This window comes from Eucalyptus grandis, chromosome 4 (genome assembly GCF_016545825.1).
Source record: "Eucalyptus grandis isolate ANBG69807.140 chromosome 4, ASM1654582v1, whole genome shotgun sequence".
Lineage (NCBI taxonomy): Eukaryota > Viridiplantae > Streptophyta > Magnoliopsida > Myrtales > Myrtaceae > Eucalyptus > Eucalyptus grandis.
The window spans coordinates 36,026,365-36,052,216 of record NC_052615.1 but is presented as its reverse complement, the minus strand read 5'-3'; the positions used below and the strand labels follow the sequence as shown (position 1 = coordinate 36,052,216).

Genomic DNA, 25,852 nt, shown 5'->3' with positions numbered 1-25,852 from the left:
TTTTGTTTTTATTGGCTTACTCGCAACAAAAATTTATCTAATCATTTTGTTTTGCAGGTGGCAAAGAAATTGAAAGTTCTAGATCTTGCATATTCCCCTCATTTAAGAGTTACTCCTGATCTCTCGAGCTTTCAACATTTAGAGATATTAATCCTCATAGGATGTGATCATTTACAGCTAATCCACCCTTCTATTGGAGAAGTCAAGGGCCTCGATATTTTGAATTTAAATGGATGTGTAAAACTCCGAGAGCTACCACAAGAAATGGGCAAGTTGGAAGAACTAAAGAAACTTTACATAAACAAGACTGCTATAGAGAAATTCCTCCATGTATAAGCTCTTTGAAGAAGCTGAAGAGTCTTGATGCCAGGGATTGCGAATCATTGGTTGGAATTCCTGGCTCAATTAGCCATCTAGAAAATTTGTCAATCCTTAACCTAGCTAATTGCTCGAAATTATGTAGACTTCCAGAGAGCATCGGGTCCCTTGTGAACTTGCAAAAGCTACTCTTAAGCCGAGCGCAGTTTTCAGGAGATTTACATATCCCTAACTCAATTGGGAACTTGAAATTGTTAACTACATTGGAATTGTCATTTTTAGGCATTTGTCAGTTACCTGAATCTATTGGGGATTTGAAAAACTTAAAAATTTTGAATATTAAATGTTGTGAGAAATTGACCAGTTTACCTAGTACTATTAGCAAGTTGGGCAACCTTGAAAGATTAAATGTCACAAGATGCAAGAGTTTGGGAGGGGAAATCCCTATAGATGGGTTGTCTTCACTGAAGATCCTTCGATTAAGTGGGTCAAGCATTTCTGGCTTCCCCGACTTATTCAGTAAGCTTTCTCGTCTAGAGAAACTTGAAGAATTATATGCCACAGGATGCAAGAATCTAGGAGGGGAAATTCTTATGGATGGGTTGTCTTCACTGAGATTCATTCGATTAGGTGGGACAAGCATTTCTGGCTTCTCCAATGGATTCAATGAGCTTTCTTGTCTTGAGAAACTTGAAGAATTAGATGTCACAGGATGCGAGAATTTGGAAGGGGAAATCCCTATAGGTGGGTTATCTTCACTGAAAATCCTTCGATTAAGTAGGACAAACATTTCGGCTTCCTAACTTATTTAATAAGCTTTCTCATCTTGAGCAACTTGAAAAATTATATGTTAGCAAATGCAAGAATCTGGAAGGGGAAATCTCTATAGATGGGTTGTCTTCACTGAGGGTCCTTTGCTTAGGTGGGACAAACATTTCTGGCTTCTCCAATGGATTCAATGAGCTTTCCCGTCTTGAGAAACTTGAAGAATTAGATGTCACAGGATGCAAGAATTTGGAAGGGAAAATCCCTACGATGGGTTGTCTTCATTGAAAATCCTTCGATTAAGTGGGACAAGCATTTCGGCTTCCCTAACTTATTCAATAAGTTTTCTCGTCTTGAGAAACTTGAAGAATTAGATGTCGGGAATGCAAGAATCTAGAAGGGGAAATTCCTATAGATGGATTGTCTTCACTGAAAATCCTTCGATTAAGTGGGACAAGCGTTTCTGGCTTCCCTAACTTATTTAATAAGCTTTCTTGTCTTGTGAAGCTTGAAGAATTAGATGTCAGTAAATGCAAGAATTTGGAAGCGGAAATCCCTATAGATGGGTTGTTTTCACTAAGGATCCTTCGATTAGGTTGGACAAGCATTTCTGGCTTCTCCAATGGATTCAATAAGCTTTCTCGCCTTGAAAAACTTGAAGAATTAGATGTGAGACAATGCAAGAATCTGAGAGGGGAAATCTCTATAGATGGGTTGTCTTCATTGAAGATCCTTCAATTAAGTGGAACAAGCGTTTCTGGCTTCCCCAACTTATTCAATAAGCTTTCTTGTTTAGAGAAACTTGAAGCATTACATGCCGTAGGATGCAAGAATCTAGGTGGGGAAATCTCTATAGATGGGTTGTCTTCACTGAGGGTCCTTCGCTTAGGTGGGACAAACATTTCTGGCTTCTCCAATGGATTCAATGAGCTTTCCCGTCTTGAGAAACTTGAAGAATTAGATGTGAGACAATGCAAGAATCTGAGAGGGAAATCTCTATAGATGGGTTGTCTTCATTGAAGATCCTTCAATTAAGTGGAACAAGCGTTTCTGGCTTCCCCAACTTATTCAATAAGCTTTCTTGTTTGGAGAAACTTGAAGAATTACATGCCGTAGGATGCAAGAATCTAGGAGGTGAAATCTCTATAGATGGGTTGTCTTCACTGAGGGTCCTTCGCTTAGGTGGGACAAACATTTCTGGCTTCTCCAATGGATTCAATGAACTTTCCCGTCTTGAGAAACTTGAAGAATTAGATGTCACAGGATGCAAGAATTTGGAAGGGAAAATCCCTACGGATGGGTTGTCTTCATTGAAAATCCTTCGATTAAGTGGGACAAGCGTTTCTGGCTTCCCTAACTTATTCAATAAGTTTTCTCGTCTGGAAAAACTTGAAGAATTAGATGTCAGTAAATGCAAGAATTTGGAAGCGGAAATCCCTATAGATTGGTTGTTTTCACTAAAGATCCTTCGATTAGGTTGGACAAGCATTTATGGCTTCTCCAATGGATTCAATAAGCTTTCTCGTCTAGAGAAACTTGAAGAATTAGATGTGAGAGAATGCAAGAATTTGGAAGGGGAAATCCCTATAGATGGGTTGTCTTCACTAAAGATCCTTCGATTAAGTGGAACAAGCGTTTCTGGCTTCCCCAACTTATTCAATAATCTTTCTCGTTTAGAGAAACTTGAAGAATTAGATGCCACGAGATGCAAGAATCTTAGAGGGGAAATTCCTATAGATGGGTTGTCGTCACTGAGGATCCTTCGATTAGGTTGGACAAGCATTTCTGGCTTCTCCAATGGATTCGATAAGCTTTCTTGTCTTGTGAAGCTTGAAGAATTAGATGTCAGTAAATGCAAGAATTTGGAAGCGGAAATCCCTATAGATGGGCTGTCTTCACTAAAGATCCTTCGATTAAGTGAGTTAAGCATTTCTGGCTTCCTCGATGGATTCGATAAGCTTTCTCGTTTTGAGAAACTTCAATTATATGACTGCAAGATGCTTCAATCGTTGCCGCAAAGCATCGCTTATCTGCCTTCTCTACAACTCCTTCAGTTAAGAAGGTGTCGCAATTTTTAATCACTCCCACAAAGTGCTCGTTGTTGATTTTTGCCAACTGTTGAAATCCATGCCGGAGCTTCCCTCTAGATTGTTGGAGCTCTGTGTTTACAATTGTAATGAGTTGAAAGATTTACCAAGTCTGTCGAGATTGGAATTTTTGTCAAGATTAGTTCTTTCTTGTTGCAATGACCTGACAGAAATCAAGGGTCTGGAAGCATCAAAATCCTTAGCAAGATTCTTTGTACATAGATGCCGAAAGTTGTGCAACCTTGACGGCCTTGAACATCTATCGAAGGACTTAACATTACCAAGCCTCTCGTGCTTCGATAACCTGACATATTTGAACATTAGAGGTTTCTCAAAGCTTCGTGATGTTCAGGGACTGGAGAAAGTCGCAAATGTGTACAAATGAGAAATTTACCTTCGAGCCTCAGCAAATTGTCTCCATCTGTGGAAATTCGAAGTTCTAATGAGAAGATGGGGGTCAATCTCGCATAAACTCGTGGAGATCACAGAGCTCTAGGAATCGAGGTGTTCGACTCTAAAAGATGTTAAGCGATGCAACTTATCAGAATTCCATTCGTTCATTGCACTACTGCAGCAGAGAGAAACAATGGGTCCCCGAATTCACGTTTTGCTTTGAAAGGTAAATAAAGCAGGTAACACTGTTCGTTCAAGGAATGTTGACTCTGGTCGTGGAACTTGACACGATGCTTCAGGGGTATCGTGCTGTGGTTCTTGGAAGGAGTTAATAACAAATTTACAAGGAAAAGTAGAAGGATTTACCAACGTTTTAATAGATCGGAAGATTACTGATGTCTTTCAGATTTTATAGGCGTGGTTAGTAAACTACCGACTCAAAAATGATTTTACTATCGTACTCATATATTAGCTAGTGCCCAATTTTTTCAAATTGTACAAGTGTAGCACTTCAATAGATTTACAAATCTGTCAATAAATACGTAAGATACGATTTTCTGTGACTATTAAATATTTTCACCGACTAAAAAGTTTCTGTAGTTAATGTATTAACCCTTTGATATTAGCAACCTATGAATGAGGAGGTTTGCTTTTTGTCTCCTTTCTTTTACATGAAATAACTAGGTCGAATTTATTCAATTTTCATGGGTGTTGTTTTCCTTCTCTTACGTGATTCAAGGAACGTGGAAGCTGATGAAGGAATATGATATGATGCTTTAGAGAAATCACTCTCTTGATAATGCCAACAGTCAGATGTCATAGCCATCAAGTAAGATTGCTCACCCTGGATAAGCTGTTAATGACTATCACAAGCAAATCAGAGTTATAATTTTCTGGAATTACTGAACTTGAAGAATGATTTGTTTCCTCAGTTGACATCTATGTGGTTTTGTTTATTCACCTATGCAAATACTTTCGATTTCATCTTATACGTGAAGATGCTCAAATGGAAGAACAGTTGCCTCAAATGAGCCATATGTACTTTTCAAGAAACCCCTCAACTAAAGTTATCTCACTCCCTCAACAATTTTTTTCGTGGTAAGTTATTACCATGTTTTTTGTACATTGCTATATTCTCTTCACAAGATTCCCTAACCATTTTGGATTCTCGATGAGATTTATGTGTCGAATTTGACCAAGGACAGAGATTGAGGGCCTGTGGAGGTATCTTCGGGCAACCAAAGCAGCTTCCGTGACAAAGCAGAGGACGTTGACGACATCCTCGACTTAGCATTTGCTTCCTTTAAACGTTCGCCTTTTGTAGTTCTCGAAGTTGGCCATGCAGCTCAGTAAGTTTTGACTGCACTCCTGGCTGAAATTTTCATCTGTACAACACCCGCTAGGTCTCAATGTCCAGATTCCTAGGGGTGAGCGATTTTTGAGTAGAACCGGGAATCAGAGAACTACACCGGAGAGTCTGATTCGGTTCCCGGTTCTAAAGAGACCGGTTCCGGTTCTCTTTTTATGTTTACCATAGTCTCAGTTCTCTTCTCACTCAGTTCACTTCACGCTTCACACTTCACACTCACAGTTCTCCTCTGTCTCTGCCCGACGCTGCTTGCCCTTGACGAGTTCCTCGACGAATCTCCATACGGAGTCGGGCCTCAAGTCCCTCGACGAGTTCCTCTCCGGCAAGACCTACATCTCCGGGCAACACTTCAATCTCTCTCTCTGTTCTTCGCACGGGGGATCGATCGGTCGATTCGGCATCTTGGGCCCCCTTGCTTGTTTAGGATGTTTATCGGCGTCGTTTTCGATGGCAGAGATCAGCTCATGAAGGAGGAAGGACGACATCAAGGTGTACGCCGCGGTTCTCGAGAAGCCCGGAGGCTCGTTCTCGAACGCCGGCAAGTGGTACCGTCATTTGTGCTCTCCCACAAAGGAATGCACAACAATTACAAAGGTGTGTGATCTTGTCTTTGTTGATTGCGTTTCTGAATAAGAGAAATAGATCATCGCAGCCCTGTTAGCAAGGTTAAGTAGTTTGTAGCTCAGAGATGTCAAGCCTGGACTCATCGTTTTGGCTGCTTAGAATATCGGAAGTGAATGTTTCATGAGAAATCGATACAACTGAAATCGTATGCATCAAAATCTGCACTCGTGAGTTTTAAAAGCCTATTTGGGTAGCCAGCGTACTGACACTTTTAACAACTATATGCAGGCTTTTTTCTTCTCTGCAGTCAGAGCTGAGACACACTGATGTTATCTTTTGTTAAAATCAAGACATTTCATGTGGAGAATCTAATTTCCCCTTCACATGGTGTTCGTAAAATTATCGAAATATGTAGGATGGAATTTATTCACTGGTCAAATTACTCTAATTGTCTCTATGTGTGCGTGCGCCTTTTTTTAATAAACACACATAACAAAAGAACACAATCTAACTCAACATGAATTGTAATTAGCTGGGCCTAGGATGGATCTTTCACTTGCTGCCTCTGTCTGATCTGGGATGGCATGCATGTTTTGATTAGTAAATGTGCTTCCTGCTTGCTTGCCTACTTATGTTTTGCTTGTCCCGATTTTCTTCTGTCCTGTGTCCCCAAGCATTTTGAAATATCAAATTGTTGGTTTCAGTTCAGCTGCAAATTCGAAAGTAAATTTGCAAACCAATTCGGTACCAAAGACAGAACTAGGAGGGGGGTGGACGTCAGTGAAGTCAGCAAAAGCAACTTTTGCTTCTAATATGCCAATTATGAAGCATGGGCAAAAAGATGTGTTATCAAACAGAAAGGTGTTTCTGCTTTTTCAAGTTTCATTTTGCTCACCATGTGGCAATCGATAATAAGACATGCTTGTCAATTCTTCAAATGAAGGATTGGTACAAGTTGTCTTGAGTTGCTTGAAATCATCTCAGTGATTTTGTTGCACATATGGTCTTATCACCTGGTCAAAGGGCAAGTTCATCTTACTCGTGGCATTCTCGGCAGGTCAGGGTGGATGAAAGAGACTGTCGACTTGCCATTGAGTCGGATGAGGAGATTGACAGTGGATTTCCTTGCTTGCTTGATGACAGGGAGACGGGTAAAACTAATTTCTATTCCTTATGGAATGATAAGTACCCGTCAGCTGCTACTAGTTGTGAAGTAAATGGAAGTATCACCAGATTTACAAAGGCATTCGGGACCAAGATTAAGTCCATCAGCTCCACTTAAGATTTACATGTAGAATGTTATTATTTTCCACAAACCTGATACCATTCATGAAAGCTAGTAAACAGATTAATTTTAAAGATATCTCCAGCTTTGTGCAGCTATATAGATGTTTATAAAAAAAGCACTATCCCTCATCAAAATTCCTTGGGCAGATAAGGGTAGCTCCATAACAGATGAAGTCAAGGTAGAGACGGCGCGTATTCTAAGGAAAGCGAGGAAACAAAAGTGGAGGTCTTCCAAAACTATAGTCATTATTGAAGGTCAGTAACTCCTTTTCTATGAGTTGCCACACATTTAGTAGTTCCTGCCCGTAGACTAGTAGATGTCTGCAAATAATATTCTCTCCAGCCTTGTGCTTCAAGTCAGGAAGAATTATAAGTCATGGCAGATACAATTACATCTTGTAGTACCCCTATCATTGTAAATCAAAGCATTATCGAAGATTCGTTTGTTGTTTATTGGCCAATGATACTGCAGTAGACAAAGTGGTATTTGTTTGTAATGCCTAATTCATTCCCACTGGGGGGTTACTGGATAGGCCAACGCTTCTTCCATAGTTCTCCGTAGCTTGGTGTTGGAAATAAGGCTCAATTCCTGGCGGAGAGGAGACAAGCTTCTTGGAAAAGCAGATCCAGTTCTGCCGAATAACCACCATAAGGTATCTTCTCACCTGACTGAGCAATGTAAACTGCTGTAATCGTTAATATTACATGTAAATCTGGTGTAACCATGTCACGGACATTTACCTAGTTGTTTGCTTCTTCTTTTTCCATTTACCTCATAAAAATAATAAATAAAAATCTACTAAGATGTACACACTGAATATATCTGTAGCTTTTCATGATTGATATTCTGGAGAATGGAGTTGTCTATTAGACTGTCAATCAAGATAACAAAGCAGTGGAGTGATCAGCTGAATTATGAGATGAATTTCTGGCAATTGATAGTGGAATATGATCTCTAGAACAACGCATGCCAGTAGCACCCTGTCTAGCCCAAAATAAGATCCATGATCCCTCCTCTGCTTGAGATTTTCTCCCTTTTGGGCCAACCCCTTCGCTCCAACCTTTAAAACGGTTGCATCTTTTGCCATTATTTTTGTAGTTTTCCCTAACTGACCTCTTTACATATTACTGCTGATCATAAGCATTCATTCCAACGCTTGCCTCTATTCTGCTGTATCCTAAAACTGAGGCATCTCAGAGTATTCTGCTCATTTTACTAATGTCTTCCTTTGTTTTCAATTGCCACTGCTTTAAGATGCTTGCATATATTCTTACTTGTTGTGCTAGCATGTTATTGAGGTCCTTACTTAGACAGCCATTCTGATATTGTTATTGCAGGTGACAGAAATACACAATTTTAGTCAGAATGATTTGATGGCCGAAGATATATTTGTCCTGGATTGTCACTCAGCAATCTTTGTCTGGGTGGCAAAACAAGTTGACTCCAAGATGAAAATGCATGCTTTAACCATTGGAGAGGTATGGTTCAACTTGAGGCATAGAGGTGGCATGGTATTTTGAGTCCCATGTATTTTTACATGTTCTTCTGTTCTGCTCATGTGTTTAGGTCCATAATTGAAAGCCTTTGCTGCATGAGCAATTTTTGAGTTGTAAATTAAAAATCATTGTTTATGGTTCATAAAAGATGATGAACACCAACCGTAATAGAGCCTGTATGTGGCAGAATGTTTCTGCATAAACAGAATGAAATTATACATGGCCCAAGACTTGTAAATGCTAATGATAGCCAAATGTTGGGAAATCCGCATCATAAAGTAAACAATATGCACCTGCCTTGACTGATTATGATGCTCATCTTAGCACCGTGAAGGGAAATAGAGAAACAGAATGTCAAGATCAAATTTGATGTAACAGGTGCTATTCTGGAAACAGAAGCCTTATATGGTTAGATGCAGAGTAGATTCTTTCTTATATATATATATATATATTTTTTTTTTTTTTTTGATGTTCTTAAGTTGATGCTTGAAGGTTTGGTTTGTATTGTTGCTTTACCTTTTCCTGCTCCATTGGATATTCATAAGTTGGCTGCGATGAAGGTCTACGAGAACGGTTTATCTACTTTCAATGTGTTTTTCAGTATCTGATGAGATTTCATAAATCAGATTATTGGAGGTGGTTTGCAAGTTATCTTGCGGTTACATGACCTTATTGTCATATTTAGATCATTTTGTGTTATTTCCTATTTTCACTTTCTGGTCATTCTCTGCTCCCCATATAGACATGTTCTGTGCCCCTTGAGTAGATATTGCTTTTCTTTCACAGCTTTCAGTGATCACTGAGGAGCGGGATAAATATCAAACTCTTGTCAATGAGCTGAAGAAGCCAGAGAAAGCTGAAACTGGGAGTAAAGTGGCAAATGTAAACTTCTGCAATCTGCGGTTCACCGTCATCTTTGTCCCTCATTTTAATGCTATTGCCACATATCCTGACAATCCTCTGTGTTTATATGGAACAGGAGTTGCAGTTGTCTCTTGCCAAGAAGGAATGCTGTATCAAAGAAATGGAGAGCAGTTTAAATGAGCAAAAAGGAAGCTAATAATCGGCAACGGGAGGAGATTAAGTTACTAAATGAGAGGCTAAATAATGAAGCAAGAAGGATAAAATCACTGGAAAGGGAGAGTGATCGGCTTAGATCAGAAATTTCTCTTTTGGAGTCAAAGGTAAGGTCTTTTAAGAGTTTGCAAATTCGCATCATTTTCTGTTGGCTCAACTCTTTTCCTTATTAGAGTGAAGTATCTGGCTATGCTAAAAGGTCTATAGGTTGCCAAATGATCTGTGATCTGGGCAATCACACCATTTGTTTTTTGTGGTTAATACTGCTGCTGTTTGCTCTGTGGTTTTGTGTGCATAAGACTGGCGTCTTCATCTTTAATAGGTCTATATGCTTACACAGGTTGCACGTGCATCTTGATTTGATGTATCTATTAGAAACAGTGAGATTTCTGTGATGAAGTAGCTTTTGGTTCATGCTAGCCTCACCCATGATAGCCTTGAACCTGCATAAAATAATAATGGATGTGAATTTAACATCGTGCAATTGTTGTGGACATTTCTGTGACCTACGTAGATACCGAGTGCAAAAATGAGGAAATATGTCCTGGCATCTTTTATGGGGCCAAAAAAAGGAAAAGTGTCTTCCCATCAGGCAATTGCTTTGCCTTTAGGCAGTGGTTATGCTTCCACCAATACAAATGTTGTATCCCTGGAGGAATCTAAAGATGTGTTGCTTCATCTTTTATGATCAAAGATCTGGTTTGACTCGATGAAAGCCTTCACATAACTATTACACAGTAATGCTCACTTTGGGACTCATTTTTGCTTCATTCTTTTTTATATTTCTTTTTACATTTCTTTTTTATATTTGTTTATTGCTTCACTTGACTAAAAACATGTTTTCCTTTTCTGCAGCTGGGTCATGGTGATTTTTCTGCCACAAGTACAAAAGTACTGCGCATGGTGAATACTCTTGCAATTGATAATGAGGAAAGGCAAACCATTCAAGGGGCAGGTCTCCTCTTTCAATGCACCAGTTGCTAATTTCGAGAATCCAAATGCAAGAAATCTCTCAACTCAACCACCAGTTGTCAGGAAGATCTTTCCAAAGTCTGTCACCCTTGATTCAACGAAACTAGCTTCCAAATCTTCAGTTATGGCAGCTATCAGTTCCACTTTTGAGAAATCACCACTGATACGAGAAGTCATCATACCCAAATCTATCAAAAGTACGCCATAACTTATAAATTAATGCTTAGGGAAATACACCAACAGCCAACTATTGTTTCTATGGAGTTTTATCTGATCATTTTGTTTTACCGAGCAACGAGTCCTGAGACACCAAAACAGAATTCAGAGCCTAATAACAAAGAGAACTCATGCTTGGTCGAAGTTTGTTGTTTGCATCAGTGATTTTCTTGTGTTTGTCACAACAAAAGTCGCTAAGTTGCCATCGTTTTTCTGATCTTGGCTTGAGCTGACATAGAAGCTTTGGTTTGTGTCTTTCCTTCTTTGTTATAGTTCAGATCTAAAAATGTGACATAGAACCTGGAACTGACCCTGGAAACTGTGACATGGTAGGTTTAAGGTTATTGGTTCTGATTGGTAGGTTTCAGGTTCCAAAATATGAGGAACCTGTACCCGAGGGTTGGCTCAAAGTTTTAGACGGAACTTGTAAGGAACCGGGAACCGCTCACCCCTACAGATTTCGATATATTTATGTGGGCGATACAACCTGTTTATGAATAAAAGATCAAGTTAAACCATCACGCAATATAATTTCTTCATCATTGCCATCCCTTCATCCATTTGACAAGCCAAAATATTTGTGATGTTGTTCTGAAAGAGTTGATGAGAATGACCGTAATTAAAGTTGGCTTGTGAATGATGAGAAGGTTTAGTGAAATTGCGAAACCAATAGCCATTAGTGTCTATTCTTTCATTTGACCCATTAGTCCCTTACGCCATTTTCTCTTAATCCACTCCGCCATACACTTTATCATGAATATACATCCATGCATGTATAGAGTCTATAGACGTGTAAAGATATCGTTCGCCAGTGAAAAACTGTCCCACATTCATCCTCATAAAATGTCCATGCTAATGCAGGGGCCAACAACTAGTCATATTAAGCAATTTGATGAAGAACAAGCTGGATATATTGATGTCGAAACTCATTGTTTTGGCTTGAATGCAAGCGTCATGCTTCATGCAACAAGCATCGAGGCCATCGCAGAGTCTCTCCCCCAAAAAGAAAATTATCCAATCAATCCTATATATTCCAATTTAGTTCTAAATTTTTCATTTTTATCAATTTAGTCATAAATATTTGCATGTTTAAAGTCATGACTTAACAATGTACCATATAAGATAACCAGCGAGGACTAGACTGACATTAAATAAATTAAAAGTCTGGAATAACATTATACATCGAGTTAAAATTCATACACTATTTGTATTATTATCCTAATTTTTCCCCTTGCTTATGAATTTGATAATGACCAAGTGAGACGTCATTGATTTCCTACCCATTTTTCTATCGCTAACGTTCAGTAACCCAACATATAGACACATGACCTTAACTCCAATTCCAGACCATCAGATCTGGGAGACCTACACGAGACTTACACAAATCTTGTCATCGTCGGTATTCAGGCTCAATTTAATATATGTACTTGATGCGTGTAAGAGGAGAAAGTGAATATAACACCTTGGCACTTACACGAATCCCAGAGGATCTTAACCATAGGATGGCAAAAGAACGAATCTCAATTGTTCATTGAAAAACTTTAAAATATTTGTGTGGTACGACACTTCAATAGAAAGTACGATAAAATACGCTAGGATACAAGATTTTTATGATGGAGAATCAATCCCTCCAGACATCATAGAACCCTGTGACTTCTAAGTCTTTTAACACGCATGGGAAGTGTTGTGTGGACTCTTTGAGATGTTAATAAGTAGTGAGAAGATAGACAAACTCTGATCAATAATAGAACAAAATCCACTTACTCAAATCTAAAGGTTTCTTTCATCTGAACCGAAGAAACGATGTCACTCCATTATCAAACAGACTGCAATATTCTTCTGTACGTAGGGATCTAAACAAAGGGCTTGGCTTAAAAATAAACAAGGAAAGAAACGAAAGGGAAGAAGAATTAGTGGACGGCATAAAGGGGTTACAAGATTTTCTTCCTCAAACCCCCCAAGAAAATTGAACATGATCGAACCCAACTCTGAAGTGAAGTCTGCACAATGAGAACTTACTCCCAGATGCAATCCAAGCTAGAAGCAAAATCTATTTCCAACAAAACCAAGAAACCAGTGTACAATTGGAGATCTGCAGCAGAACTCACCAGTTATTGCGTTATTTTCCAAAAACATCAAACTGTCAATCTTCGTCGCCAAGACATCGTCCCTCAACTTCTAGTAACTCACAAGGATAGTGGATACAGTCCTTGTATTCTGTTTCTGGTGGGTGTGGCGGCTCAAAGTGTAGCACGGCTATCTAAGGCTTCACTCTTATGAGCCCGACATGTATGTATACCGTGTTTGAGCTCCCACAATCAGCTCTATGACTTTCGCTGCATGAGTAAACATAATAAGTAGCCTTATCTTAGCCAACGTGAAAAGTAGAAGCAAAATGGACACAAATGAACACCTGTAAGAGCCCCAACAAGGGGAACAGGTTCCAACAATTTCTCTGCTTTGTCGAGCCTTTCCCTGAAATATCAGAGAAGGAACGTGGTTTTCCATGAGGAGATTCATCCCAGAAATGTAAACTTCGCCCTGGATATAATTTCTAGTAGCTATAAGTATACCTTGTGTATTTGCTAAAAAATGGATCTCTCATGAGGTAGAGTGCCCAGAGTAGCTTTCTTCTTTTCAACTACTTAACAGGGAAAAAGAACACAAGTTGACAAATCTTGAGAGAATCATTAATCTGGACATTAGATGGCTGAAGTAAGGCCAGTCCAAAAGCATTGTGATGTAAGCCAGGGCATGCATGCTAAATGGACAAATTCAAATGAACGAATACATAACTACAGACTCTAACCTCATCTTTTTCTGAAGTGGTGTACTTGAACTTATGGTTTTACTACCCCACCCAGACAAAGTAACTTGAGGAAAGATGCCAACGCCAACCACATCCATGGCCAGTGAAAGAAACCAAGGAGTCCAGGACTGAGTTCCATACTTTCTAATAAACAAAACATAGATTAGTGGCCTTGCAATAAATAGGATCTCCCCCATGAGAAATAAAGATCCATGAACACCCCTCTCGGACAAAGTAGATGACAATGTTGATTTCTCTGCCTTTGGAGCTGTCATAAAACAAAAATGTATCAGCAAAAGTACATCATACAACTTTACCAAGGTTCAACTAACAACCTCCTGGCATGCCTACCAAGAGATTCCATAATAGCATTCTATTGCTGCACCCTGCGCAACCACAGTGGGTCAGAAACCATTCTAGCATTCTCTCCAAATCTGCTTAACGCTGACAGTGCTCTTCCTTCCAGACTCCACCCATTCTGCCCAAAGCCGTTCCTGAAAGAACCAGGCCCACTATAAAATCCAGGTTTTCTGGAATCTCCAGGTCTGGACTGTGAGGAGGAAACTTCTGATGCCTTCTCAGAATTTAGAATCTCTCCGCCCTGTAGAAGCATCTTATAGCCACCATTCCTAAACATGGCTAACCTAACCAAAACCTGGTTCAAACAGACTACCAGAACATCAGGAAACTACACAAACTATGGCTACATGAAAATTCAGCCAACATCATCTAAACTCACTTAATAGCCTCTGTAGCTGCAATGAAGTTCCACTTCTTGGTCTAAGTTGCACCGACACGGACACGCGACACGCGACGCGACACGACACGACACGCCGACACGTTATTTCTCAAAAGTAGAGAATTTCGACACATTCCGACACGTTATATATTAAATAAACATTTTAATATATAAATGCATAAATAACTAAATAATAAAAATAAAAAGAGCCTAGAATTAATCTATACTAAAAACATTAATAATACATTTGTTAATATCATTCATTATTTTAATTTGACAAATTCAACTACATTTCATTGTAATAATCTATAAAACTTGGAGGAAAAACAAGTAATCCACATTTCATTATTAAATTTAAAATTTAACAATAAGAAAAAAATCAACATTCCATCATCAAATATAACAAAAGTCATTCATCCACATTATCTACTTCTTCTGAAAAAAAAAAAAAAAAAAAAAAACTCTCCGGCTCATCAAGTGAAAAATTTGCAATTTCAAGAACCTAACATCTTCAAATGAGTATTAGAAATTTGTTTTAGCTTTTATTATTATTTTTTATTTTTTTACATATTTATATTTAAACCCCAAAAGTTTTGAAAATTTATAAAAATAACTCGTGCGTGTTGAAGTCATGTGTCGGAATTTCGACTCACGTGTCGAAGCGTGTCGAAGGTAGTTGACCACGTGTCGAATTTTCCGATATGCGTTGACCGCGTGTCGGAGCGTGTCGAAGCGTGTCGGAGCGTGTCGGAGTGTCGGACATGACACGAAGGGTCCCAGAGAGTGTCCGTGCAACCTAGTTCTTGGTATCACCATAGTAATGTTGTGCGACGACTTCAACAAGTGTTTCCAAGTCCTTCAATGCAGATATGCATAACGAATAAGGAAATGTAGAAGGCTCAAGATGACGAGTGTGGATCTGAGATGCGGCGGTATCAATTATGTGTTCATTGACGGCAGTTATGACACCCAAGATAGCAGTCTCTGCAGTAAAATGACAAACTTTCCCAATAAACTTCAAATTCTTTCATTACACATGAGGAAAAAAATGTGGAAAACAATAGTCAAAATTCTATAGGAACAGCAGCCTAAATTTTAATTAACATGGGCTTCCGTGTGCACAGTTTACTCCTTGAATAAACCCCCACAATTTAAGGAAGTGATGGCCTATTCAAACATGCTTTCTTGAGGTTCTGTATATTTGGAAATTTAAAGCAATGACAATACGGAATGTACGGTTCCACTTTGACCAAAAAATCTCTCCTATTCTCAATGGATGCTGAAAAGGTCCTAAAAACCTAAACTGAAAAGGAGTAGTTTTTTTTTTTTTTGGTCGGAGAAAAGGAGTAGTTAAATGTAAACAAATTCTCGCACTTGTATGTTCAATTTAACCCAACTACATCTCATAGGGCAAGCATAAAGGCATTTGATGCAGAAAAGGTTTTTCAAACCCTAAGTTGAAACTAATTAAATGGCTTCTTATCCTCTCTGTACAATGTTTTTCCTTCCAGCACATATAATAATCCTTCTTCCCAAACTGAAGCTTCCACCACCCAATAAAGACCCACAATGATATGAACCAAAATCTATGGCAACCCATTCACAAGGAGTGCAATGAAAGATGGCTTAAGCCTTCTTATGGATATGACACGTACACATCAGCCAACTAGGATAATTCTAATAGAAATATCATTAATGACAAAGTCCTCACCCGAATGCCCAGGAACGGGCTGCATCAACACTAAATAAATACTGATGAAAGGAATGCAATGGGCCCTGTTATGATCGATCATCTTTTGTCACGCAACTTCGAAGACCCATCAAATCACAAAATTGATAGAGAAAGGAACAATACCATATGGGAACATTTGTCAGGTCATTCATCCTAATAGTACTAATTCAATCTTGGTTACCTTTTGACGAGGGATGTACTGAAAAATGCTATAATGGGGGAAAAAAGCGAAATACCAAGTGGAAGTTCAGTAAACTTAACTTTGAATTTGGTCCTTTTTTGTGTTCTACTACGCACTTGCTTTCGAGTAAAAATAATCCATTCGCTCGATCCAATACAACATCTTCTAAAATATTTCCTTCTAATGTCTATTTGAACTTTTAGGTACTCATATCTTTCCACATGCTTACCCCAAAAGTTTCTCGTACAAGTTGAAAACAGAAAACAGAAAAAGAAGTCTTTTCACTTGCATATAATTTTATTAGCAAATACTCCATTTTTCCCTAGCTCAAGCCTAGACCTTTCCATACAATTGGAGAAGTGGCCAGTCAAAGGCATCATATTTTTCACATTTCCTACGGTTGTCAATTGGTAATGGTGGGCGCTCAATTCATCTTTCTAAGTAGACAAGACTTAGCAATATCGCTGAAACTTTTATGATGGTCGTGACTCTCATAAACAAGCCGCATCGGAAAAAAAGAAGAAGAAAATATTGATTTGTCATAGTTACTGAGATTGCAGTTAATTATTGAATGATGGGCTGGGAAACTGATGACATTTCTCTCAATTCCATGTTGAATTCTCTCTCTCCCCCGGCTGTGCGATAGCAGTCACTTTCTGACGAAAATTAAGATTACCCACATACAAACTAGCTCACTGAGGGAAACTTTAACAGTTCTCCTATGCCTCCAAGAACTTGCAACTGCCCCAGTAAAGCATTTTGCGGAATTCAAATAGTAGAATCACATAAAAGTATACGCCTAAATTTATACGACTAGCCAATTAAGGGTGCTTCTTCAGCTCTAGCTTCTCGAGAACTTCTACTGAAACTTCCCTTTACACTCGTACTATTTGAACAGAATCACGAACAAGAATCCCCCTCGACGGCTGAGAAAATTTACTTAACACTAAACTAACCCACCAAAAGATTAAAAAAAATAATCAAAGAAGAAAGGGGTGGTCATGAAGTGAGTGAAGATATGGAGGTAATATAATCATTGAACGTGGACAGAGATTCAGGCCCGTGGAGGTATCGTTTGGCAAGCAAAGCTGCTTCCATGACAAGAGAGAGGACGTCCATGGCATCCTCGACTTCGTATATTCACCTTTTGCATAATCCATCTTCTTCAACCTATGCTGGAAAACTTTTCTCATTTCAAATTCCAGATTTCAACCATAGTTCTCTCTCTCCTCCAACTCCAACGGCCCCAACTGTCAACGCTCCCAGTTTATTCAACTATTGTCCCGAGACGTACATTGTTGGCTTCGATGGTCTTCAGGAGTTGGAAGAGAAAGGCAATCTCTCTCTTCAATTTTGGGACGACCCCGAGGATGGCTCTGATCAGGTTATTCTTCTTCCTTACTTCAAATCTCTTCATGTTCCTCATCTTATGATCAGTGCTTTCCCAGTCAGTCTCAAGAGATCCTTTCCATTCACCAGGATTCCATTCTAGCAAATATTTGGTCGAAGAAAAGTTGTAGATTTAGGTCTTGTTCCAGTTCTGGACTCTAAATTCTGTCAGTGGTACCTGAGGCTAAAACCTCACATGATACATCTCCGGGAAGGAGCCCGAATCGACCTAGCTTTGGAATTTTCTTGCTTCGAACTTAATCCTGGAACCTGGCTCGTTAGGTTTTCCTTTTACCTTCTGGTCTTCCTCTGCTAATTGGGCCTCTATGGATCACCCTCCTCGACATATTTGCCACTACTGGTTTCTCTCCTTAGCGTGCGAAGGCTCATGAGATAGAGGTCTCATGATCCATTAATCGAAAAATTTCGTGCTCTTGATTTTCATATGTAGGAAATAGAAAAGGTAATCTTGTGAGCTTGATATCGTTCATAATGGATAACGTATTCACTTGCCCATCATTTTTTAGATAATGACATTGCAATTGCTTGAACTTTTATTCATCATGACACCTAAACTTATCTTTGCCTAACAAGTATCTCAACGTTCTAAATTTTGCTCATTGAGAGACTTATGCACCATGTGACAAAAATATTAGCGATGATTGACACGAGATGTGCGTTTATAGTGATAGTTTTTTCAGTTTCTGAAGCAGCTTGTTGAATGGATGCAATTTATAAAGGTGGCAACTTGTTAAAATTGTTCTTGACAATTCAAAAAGCATGAGATTATGGAATAATATATCCAACTCCTGATTTGTAAGATTGACACTTGACAGCGAGTTCCTTATGAACATCTTAACATTAGAAACCGAGGGCGTACATGCGGAGTATCAAGGCTGGGCATGAACTAAGTCAATATTCAACGATTTCCATTCGAAATTATTTTGTTCAAGAGAGAACGTATTTGGAAGCTAGAACAGTTGCTGACTAGATGTCAAAAAGCTGTTTGTCGACGATTCAAATGTCTTTTCTGGACGCCCTTATAGTAAAATCAAATTCGTTTGTCCACATCATGAGATTGTTAGCATTAGTTAATTAAGTACCGAAGTACAGTGTAGTTTGTTTAATTCACATTATTTGGCATTCTAAACTTGTACACGGGTCTTGAATTTTGACGTCCATGGCCAATATAGGTTCTTGTTTATGGAATTATAATGGAATTCCATAGTCAGTGTCCATTACTCTTCCAATTCTGCAGGAAAGGAAAACAGGGGCGCTTTACAGTATTCTCTTTTCTTTTTCCCATTTGTTGCAACGGAACAAGAACAGACAAAGACAAACAGCAGGAAAAAAAAAAGAATTAAAGAAGAAAGGGGTGATCATGAAATGAGTGAAGGGATGCTAGGTAATATATTTCGGCAAGCAAAGCAGCTTCCATGACAAAGAAGAGGACGTTGATCGCATCCTCGACATCAGAGCATAGATTTCACCTTTCCATCTTCGTCTTTTGCATACTCCATCGTCTTCAACCTCTTCTCCCAAATTTTTCTCGTTTCAAATTCCAGATTTCAGCCATAGCTCTCTCTTTTCCTCCAACTCCAACAGTACCTACTGTCAAAGCTCTCAGTTTCTTCAACTCTCGTCCAGTGCCGTACATTGTTGGCTTCGATGGTCTTCAGGAGTTGGAAGAGCAAGGCAAGCTCTCTTCTTCAATTTTTGGACAACCCCGAGGATGGCTCTGATAGGGTTATTCTTCTTCCTTACTTGAAATCTCTTCATGTTCCTCATCTTATGATCAGTGCTTTCCCAGTCTTCTCAAGAGATCCTTCTCATTCACCAGGATTTCATTCTAGTATACGTTTGGTCGAAGAGAAGCCGTAGATTTAGGACTTTTTCCAGTTTTGGATACTAAATTATATCAGTGGTACCTGAGGCTAAAACATCACTTGGTACATCTCTTGGAACAAGCCCGAATTAACTTAGCTTTCGAAATTTTCTTGCTCCGACTTACTCTTAGAACCTGGCTTGTTAGGTTTTCCTTTTACCTTCTGGTCTTCCTCGGCTAACTGCGTTTTTCTCCACCCCCCAGAAAAAAAAACCCACCCTGGGGACCTCTATCCATCACCCTTCTGGACATATTTGCTATTACTGATTTATATGTTAATGACCCGACCAATAAAAAAACTTTCTTATGATCCATTCATTGAAAAATTTGGTGAGCTTGATTTTTCATATGTAAGAAATAGAAAAGGTAACTTCGTGAGCTTGATTTCGTTTATGATGGACAACATGTACGCTTGCTGTCATTTTTCAGATAACGATGTTGCAAATGCTTGGACTTTTATTCATTAGATACCTAAACTTATCTTTACCTAATAAGTCTCAACATATTAAATTTCGCTCTATGAGAGATTTCTGCACCATGTCACAAAATTATTAGCAATGCATTACAAGTCTAACTAGGTGAAAATGTCGCACGTTCTTTTTAAACTCAGCCTGTCACATATTTGTTCTTTTTGCGCTTTGGTCTTTCTTCTTCTTCCGCACTCCATAGCAGCTGACTTTGCTCTGCTCCTCCACGGCCACTGTCATCAGGTTGCAACAGCACCACCACAAACTCCAAAACCGAATCAGTCGACCGTACTCAACATAATGGATAGCAGCAGCAACGGCTGCTTACAAGGTTCCTGCGTGGGAAGTTCTCTTTCGGTCTACACAATATTGTACAGCATCCCTATATTGCAGCAGCTTTTTTGCCATGCCGTCGTTTCTAAGTTCGTCTACGTCAAAGAGATGATGTTACGATTATTGATCTCAAAGGGTAGTCAGCAAAATTGATTTGCAAAGTTTGCATTTATCAAATTTTTGTTGGTCGTTTAAGCCCACCCATCAAAGACCAATGCAACATTTGATACACAAAACGAGCCAATTTTATAAAGGCAGAATTTTCTTCAACCATACCTCTTATTGGTGGGTTATAAATTATGGACGTGAGCTGCATATAAATTTAATCAAAATTGAATTTTGAGATCTGTGCTTGTAACCCACCAATCAACAGTATAAGTGGAAAGGAATTTTGTCTAACTGGGTTGTAGGAAATATTTTGTAATCATGAAATTATTCTTTTGATGGAATTACTATTTTCTCCTCTAATAAAGTACCTTCAATTATCATGAATTCGACTTTTCATTCCTTAATATCATACCAAATCAATTAAGTTTAATTCTCCCTTCTCTCACTTGATTCCATCGGAAATGGATGAGTTCTTCTTCACATTCAAGAGGGAATTTATACCTATTAATTTGGCGATGTTATGTTGAGCGAAATCAGAATAAACGACATGTTGGGATGTCAAAAATCTACATTTACTAATTTATCAAATTAAGTTAAGTATCAAAGAAAATCATAGAACTGTCTTTTTTTTTTTTTCTTTTTCTTTTTTCTATCTTTCACTTTGCCAGTACCAAATAGCTCAATTTGCAAGAAGTGAAATCCTCTTAAATCTTACAAATAGATATCAATTTAAGTCGGTACCATGCACTAAATCATTGATGGAGTTGTTGCCTCGTGCTATTATGTGCTCCTGGAAACATGTCATCTCTTCACAGGGCATACACGCACACGTAATCTTGTATCAAACTTCTTGAATTCCTTCATTGTCTTTGGGATAGAATACTCGCACGAAACTTAACTTTTGGTAACCTAATATTGACAGATCAGGCGACTCATTGACAGGGTTGTCCGAGAGAGCGTAAATATTTTTCATCTTGTGGGGAATAACATTGCAAGTTTCGCTGGAGTCAATCCACCAACCTTCATCATCGTTCGCCATGAGAACCCCCATGATCATCGCAACCACGTCATTGTCCTCCGCCAAATTGGCTTCATTCTTCTTTCGTCATAGCAAAAGGGAGCCCCATGATCCATTTTGCCACTCCGAAAGCAAGTCTCGTTCAAAAATTCACTAAAATTACTAGATGCGGGTTCCTCAACATCATGAACTTTGTTCACTTTTGGCTTGGTTTTCAAATACATCATGATTTCTGGCCTAACTTTCACTTTCAACTTAAATGCATTGAAGCGATCGATCCAAACTCAAAAGACTCTTTCTAATGCTTAAAAGCTTTTGGCAGTCTTTCCATGGAGATGGAAGTTTACCAACAATAATAGAAACGAGAAAGGTCTTGGAGATTGATTCATCCACATCTGCATACGCAGTTACAATATCTCTCAATTCGTTGACTTCATCGGTGATAGGCATAGAATGATCATTTTATAATCGAGGTACTTGTTAACCAATAAAGATGTTACTAGTGTTCTCATTTACGTGCCTCTATCGGACGCCTTTCCAAACATCATCAGCCGTCGATTCATTTGAGGATGTTGAAAAGAGGGTTGTCCATTGCGTCGTGGATCATGAATAGGCTGTTTCGGTCATTTTCCATTCGCTTCTTTGGACCTCGATGAGTTCCCTATTGGAAGATTCATCTCGTACATGTAGTTCTTAGAGCATAGCCAAACTGTGCAACAATCAATTGGCAGCACATCTTCGTGCTCCATCTCCTGTGGTTGAAAGCATTGAATTTCTCGAGCTTTTCCACGTCTTGAACTTGTGCCTTCGGGAAGACGTAATCCATTTGAGACAATAACTATGTTAAACTTGCCGTGGAATAAAGGTCACAAATTCAAGTTGAACAAAATTGAAACAGGAAATTATAGAAGAATTGGACGGAGACACGGCATTACCTGTTCAAACTCCACCGTTCCAACAGAGGATCATTTAATTTGCTCAAAGCTGGTCGAATTTGTCTCATGGCACCAGTCCCTTCTTCTTATTTGCTTTTCTTCCTTCTCCAGTATGTAAGTCAATAAATATATAAATATCAAATATCAAATACATCAAGAATCATATAAGAAATATTATTAGCAAATACACACACATATGCATATATATATATATATATATATATATATATATATATATATCTATAGGTTGCGCGAAAATCGCCCTAGAGCTCAAATTACTCATGATTCCTGAAATGGATTAATATCTCCTTATTTCCTCATAGGTTATTGATCTCATCTGACAAACTAAATGTGCATAATGCATTGCTTGAAAATAACTCCAGCTAAGTCTCATGTGTTGGGAGCTATGCGAGGCTATAGAAGCCTGCATTTGTGGCTAGAAAACTTTGTAATTGCCTAAAGTACCCGTTGACGCCATCAAAGCGCAAGCGCACAAACATATAAAGTGGGTAAACCTCACATGAGGCTGAGTCACATAGCACATTCACATAGAAATTTTACACAGCTATTTGCTTTTAATGGTCACTTTAACAAATCTCTAGTTCTTCATTTATGATTCTTAACCATACCTTTGATAGGTGTCCAAGTTATGAACAGTAAATTTAAGTAAAATTAAATATGAATATTTTGCAAACTTGTAACCCATCAATCAGAAGTATGACGTGGAATAAGGAAAACATGGCCTATTAGACAATATTTTGTAATGTAAGTATTTTGGTGCTTGGAGAGGGAGCCTCTGAGGAGTTGATGTGCCTTTATCGACACCTAACTCACTTTGCTTTTCTTTTTTTCCTCCTTTTTTCTTAATTTCTCAACTGTCATATTTTGTGTTGCTAGCTTCCTTTTAAAAATTGCAGATAGCCTCAAGAAAAATTAAAGACAAGCATAACAAGAGATCCCATAATTAAACTATTTATCATTATAATAAGTTGTCTAATATTAAAAAAAAAAAAAAAAAAAACTGCAAAGCCAATAGTATTGATAACATTTGGGCCAAAAGTTGAAAAAAAGAAGAAGTAAGAACATCGGTGTTCGATAATCAAATTTATTACTTTTGGCGTCCTAAATTTATTATTTTTCTTAAAATTAATAAGTTAATGAAAAGCAAATCGCGGATGTCCTCCCGCACAAAAAGAAACCATTATTTTTTAGAGCTTAGAATAAAGCTTATAAAATAAATAGTGTCTAATGTATGATCTAAAATAGATGCGGTGAATCTAAAATAGTGGCCACTCAATGAAAGTGCTTTGGAGCATTACTTTAAATTTATCTAACAAATTAGATTCACTATATCTATTTTAGATCTATACAACAGACAAAATAGATTTTTATGAGCTTAATTCTAAGCTCCAAAAATATTACTTTCTTTTCTTGTGCTAGAACATCAACAATTTGATTTTCTTTAACTTTTGAACTTTAATGAAATAATATGACAAGTGTACCGGAAATCCTAAAATTTGTCACAAACTCCTTAGAGGTCCTCTCTCCATGCACCATAATACTTACATCATAGATTACTATCTAATGGGCCATATTTTCCTTATCACATGCTATGCCTCTAATTGGTGGGTTACAAATATGAAGACCACTCACATTTAAATTTAATTAAGTTTACAGTTCATAATTTAGACACCAATCAAGATATGATTGGAGGAAATTTTCCTAACCAAGTACGGAAGAAAATATTAACCATGATTAAATGCAACTACATCATTTAAAAATGAGGAAAATCACTTTCAATTAGATAAATTATCATAACACTCTTAAGGTTCCATGAACGTGAAACCTCATTCTTACATTTAGGGAAAATGTTATTTTACCCTCATAACTTTGAAGTTCTTCATTAATTTGCATTCCCCCTCCCCTAAACCTAACTCGTATAATATACACTAGTTAACCCCAATAACCTTTTCCCTTAACATGTACTGTGCATATGCCACATCTGAAAGTCCCAATATCAATTAATAATAAGTAGGAATTTAAAGACGATAAATATCATGAGTGGAAATTTCAGTTGGATTATTAACGTTGTAGTGAAGGAAAGTCTAAATTGTTTTTTCCATGTTCATAATTATTAACTTGCTTGATTGATAAGTCAAATTATCATACATTTCAATTGTCCATATTAGAACTCTAGAGACCTTCAAATTTCAAGCAATACAATTAGATAGTTCTACTTCTACATTATAACTCGGAAGTTATTGGTAGTTGGAGAATTCCTCTCTCTCTCTCTCTCTCTCTCTCTCTCTTAAAGAAAGAACATGAAGAAGCCTTCCCGTTGCTCGAGAAGAAAAAGAAAGCAAGTTGAACTAGATATACTATAGTGTAGCTATCTGAATGAGTTTGAACACATGTGAACATTTTCATAACTTGCTGTAGCTTCGAAAGCGAACATATTATTGAACTAGACTTACAGGCCAAATTGCACAGCTTTCTAAATGACTTTAAGCCCATTTGAAAAAAGTTGAGTAATTTGAACTATACTTTCCATTAAAAAGGAAAATTTAAAGCAGCCCTGCTCATGTTTTCGAGGCCAACAAGCGCACAAAGTCGATTAGAGTTGGCCGCTCTAATTGACCCTTTGCACTTGTAGGCCCCCAAAGAATGACTAGCATCTTTCCGTAGCGTAAGCAATTCGACAAGTTTTTATTGGGTGTTAGGTAGAGATACCAAGCATCGATCTTTTTGCTTGCAATGTTTGTTCCTAGAATGGGGTACATTGTTAAGTTGTCGAGCCTGCGCGGATCCAAGGAAGATCTTAGAGTGGACCGAGATGTAGATCCTCTGTTGCATGAGGAAACTCTCTTTCCTTTGCTTTTTGTTTCTGAAAAAAAAAAAAAAAAAAAAAAAGAAGCAAAATTATTATCTTACTATGCACGAGAATAGACTTATAAAACCAAGGAGAAAGAAAGAAAGAGTAAAGCGTGATAGATCGCATTTGGCTAGCCCTACAAACCCATTCTTTACGCAATGGAGGACCTCCATCTCGGTCCACTTGAAGATTCCTTCAATTTGCGTAGGCTCAGCAACTTAGCAACGTACCTCATTCCAAGAACAAACACTGCAAGTGCCAGTTTGTTGAATAAGCTTTTCATTCCACATAAACAAAAAGATCAATGCTTGATATCTCGACCAAACACCCAATAAGAGCCTGCCACATTGCTTAATTCGGCCGATCTTAGTCTTTTGATTTAGCCCAAACATATAAAATAAAAAAAAATTGCATTTGGAACACTAATTCTAAAAGTCTCCATTGGGGAAAAAGCAAGATGCCAGTCATTCTTCAGGGCCTACAAGTGCAAAGAGTCAATCAAAGCGGCCCACTCTAATTGACTCTTTTGCATTCGCTGGCCCAAAAAAAAAATAAGCAAGGCGATTGTAATTTTCCTTTTTGACGGAAAGCCTAGTTCAACTTTGCTTAACTTTTTCAAATGTGCCCAAACTCATTTAGAAAGTTATGCAATTTTTGCCCAGGAAGTCTAGTTCAACAGTGTGTTTAGATTGTATGCTATAGCAAGTTAGTAACATGTTCACATGCATTCAATCTCACTCAGAGAGCTACACTATGGTAAGTCTAGTTCAACTAGAGTTAAAATGTCCAACTATCATCACCTTCTGAGTTAGAACTGCTACCGGGTATATTTGCCTAAA

The 25,852-nt window shown here is 38.2% G+C and overlaps 2 protein-coding genes and 1 pseudogene across 4 annotated transcripts in view; 2 read left to right on the top strand and 1 right to left on the bottom strand.

Annotated features, from left to right (window-relative positions):
• Nucleotides 1-25,852, top strand: part of LOC104442198 (disease resistance protein RUN1) — a 56,404-nt gene that overhangs the window by 2,759 nt on the left and 27,793 nt on the right. Inside the window, exons 3-13 of one of the 3 annotated variants that reach the window (XM_039311623.1) lie at nt 58-3,789; nt 4,303-5,526; nt 6,201-6,357; nt 6,554-6,647; nt 6,931-7,038; nt 7,317-7,436; nt 8,122-8,262; nt 9,067-9,162; nt 9,260-9,464; nt 9,872-10,094; nt 10,213-10,689. In XM_039311623.1, coding sequence (XP_039167557.1) covers nt 58-336 — 279 coding nt within the window. In that variant the 3' untranslated portion in view covers nt 337-3,789; nt 4,303-5,526; nt 6,201-6,357; ... (6 more) ...; nt 9,872-10,094; nt 10,213-10,689. Of the gene's footprint in view, nt 1-57; nt 3,790-4,302; nt 5,527-6,200; nt 6,358-6,553; nt 6,648-6,930; nt 7,039-7,316; nt 7,437-8,121; nt 8,263-9,066; nt 9,163-9,259; nt 9,465-9,871; nt 10,095-10,212; nt 10,690-25,852 lie in introns of those variants that run through there. The other 2 variants (XM_039311621.1, XM_039311622.1) reach the window with 2 other exon arrangements.
• On the top strand, nt 912-3,161 carry LOC120292644 (putative adenylate cyclase regulatory protein). The gene is made up of 4 exons (XM_039310931.1): nt 912-1,062; nt 1,241-1,314; nt 1,591-2,046; nt 2,175-3,161. The coding sequence occupies exons 1-4, from the start codon at nt 912-914 to the stop codon at nt 3,159-3,161; spliced, it is 1,668 nt and encodes a 555-aa protein (XP_039166865.1).
• On the bottom strand, nt 12,644-14,005 carry LOC104442199 (annotated as a pseudogene).

Excerpts from the sequence above, each read along its gene's own strand:
- LOC120292644 (XM_039310931.1), top strand. The coding sequence starts at position 912 with ATGGATGGGTTGTCTTCACTGAGATTCATTCGATTAGGTGGGACAAGC. Across the intron at positions 1,063-1,240 it reads GGAAGGGGAAATCCCTATAG|GTGGGACAAACATTTCTGGC; the intron begins GTGGGTTATCTT and ends TCCTTTGCTTAG. Across the intron at positions 1,315-1,590 it reads AGAAACTTGAAGAATTAGAT|CTTGAAGAATTAGATGTCAG; the intron begins GTCACAGGATGC and ends TGTCTTGTGAAG.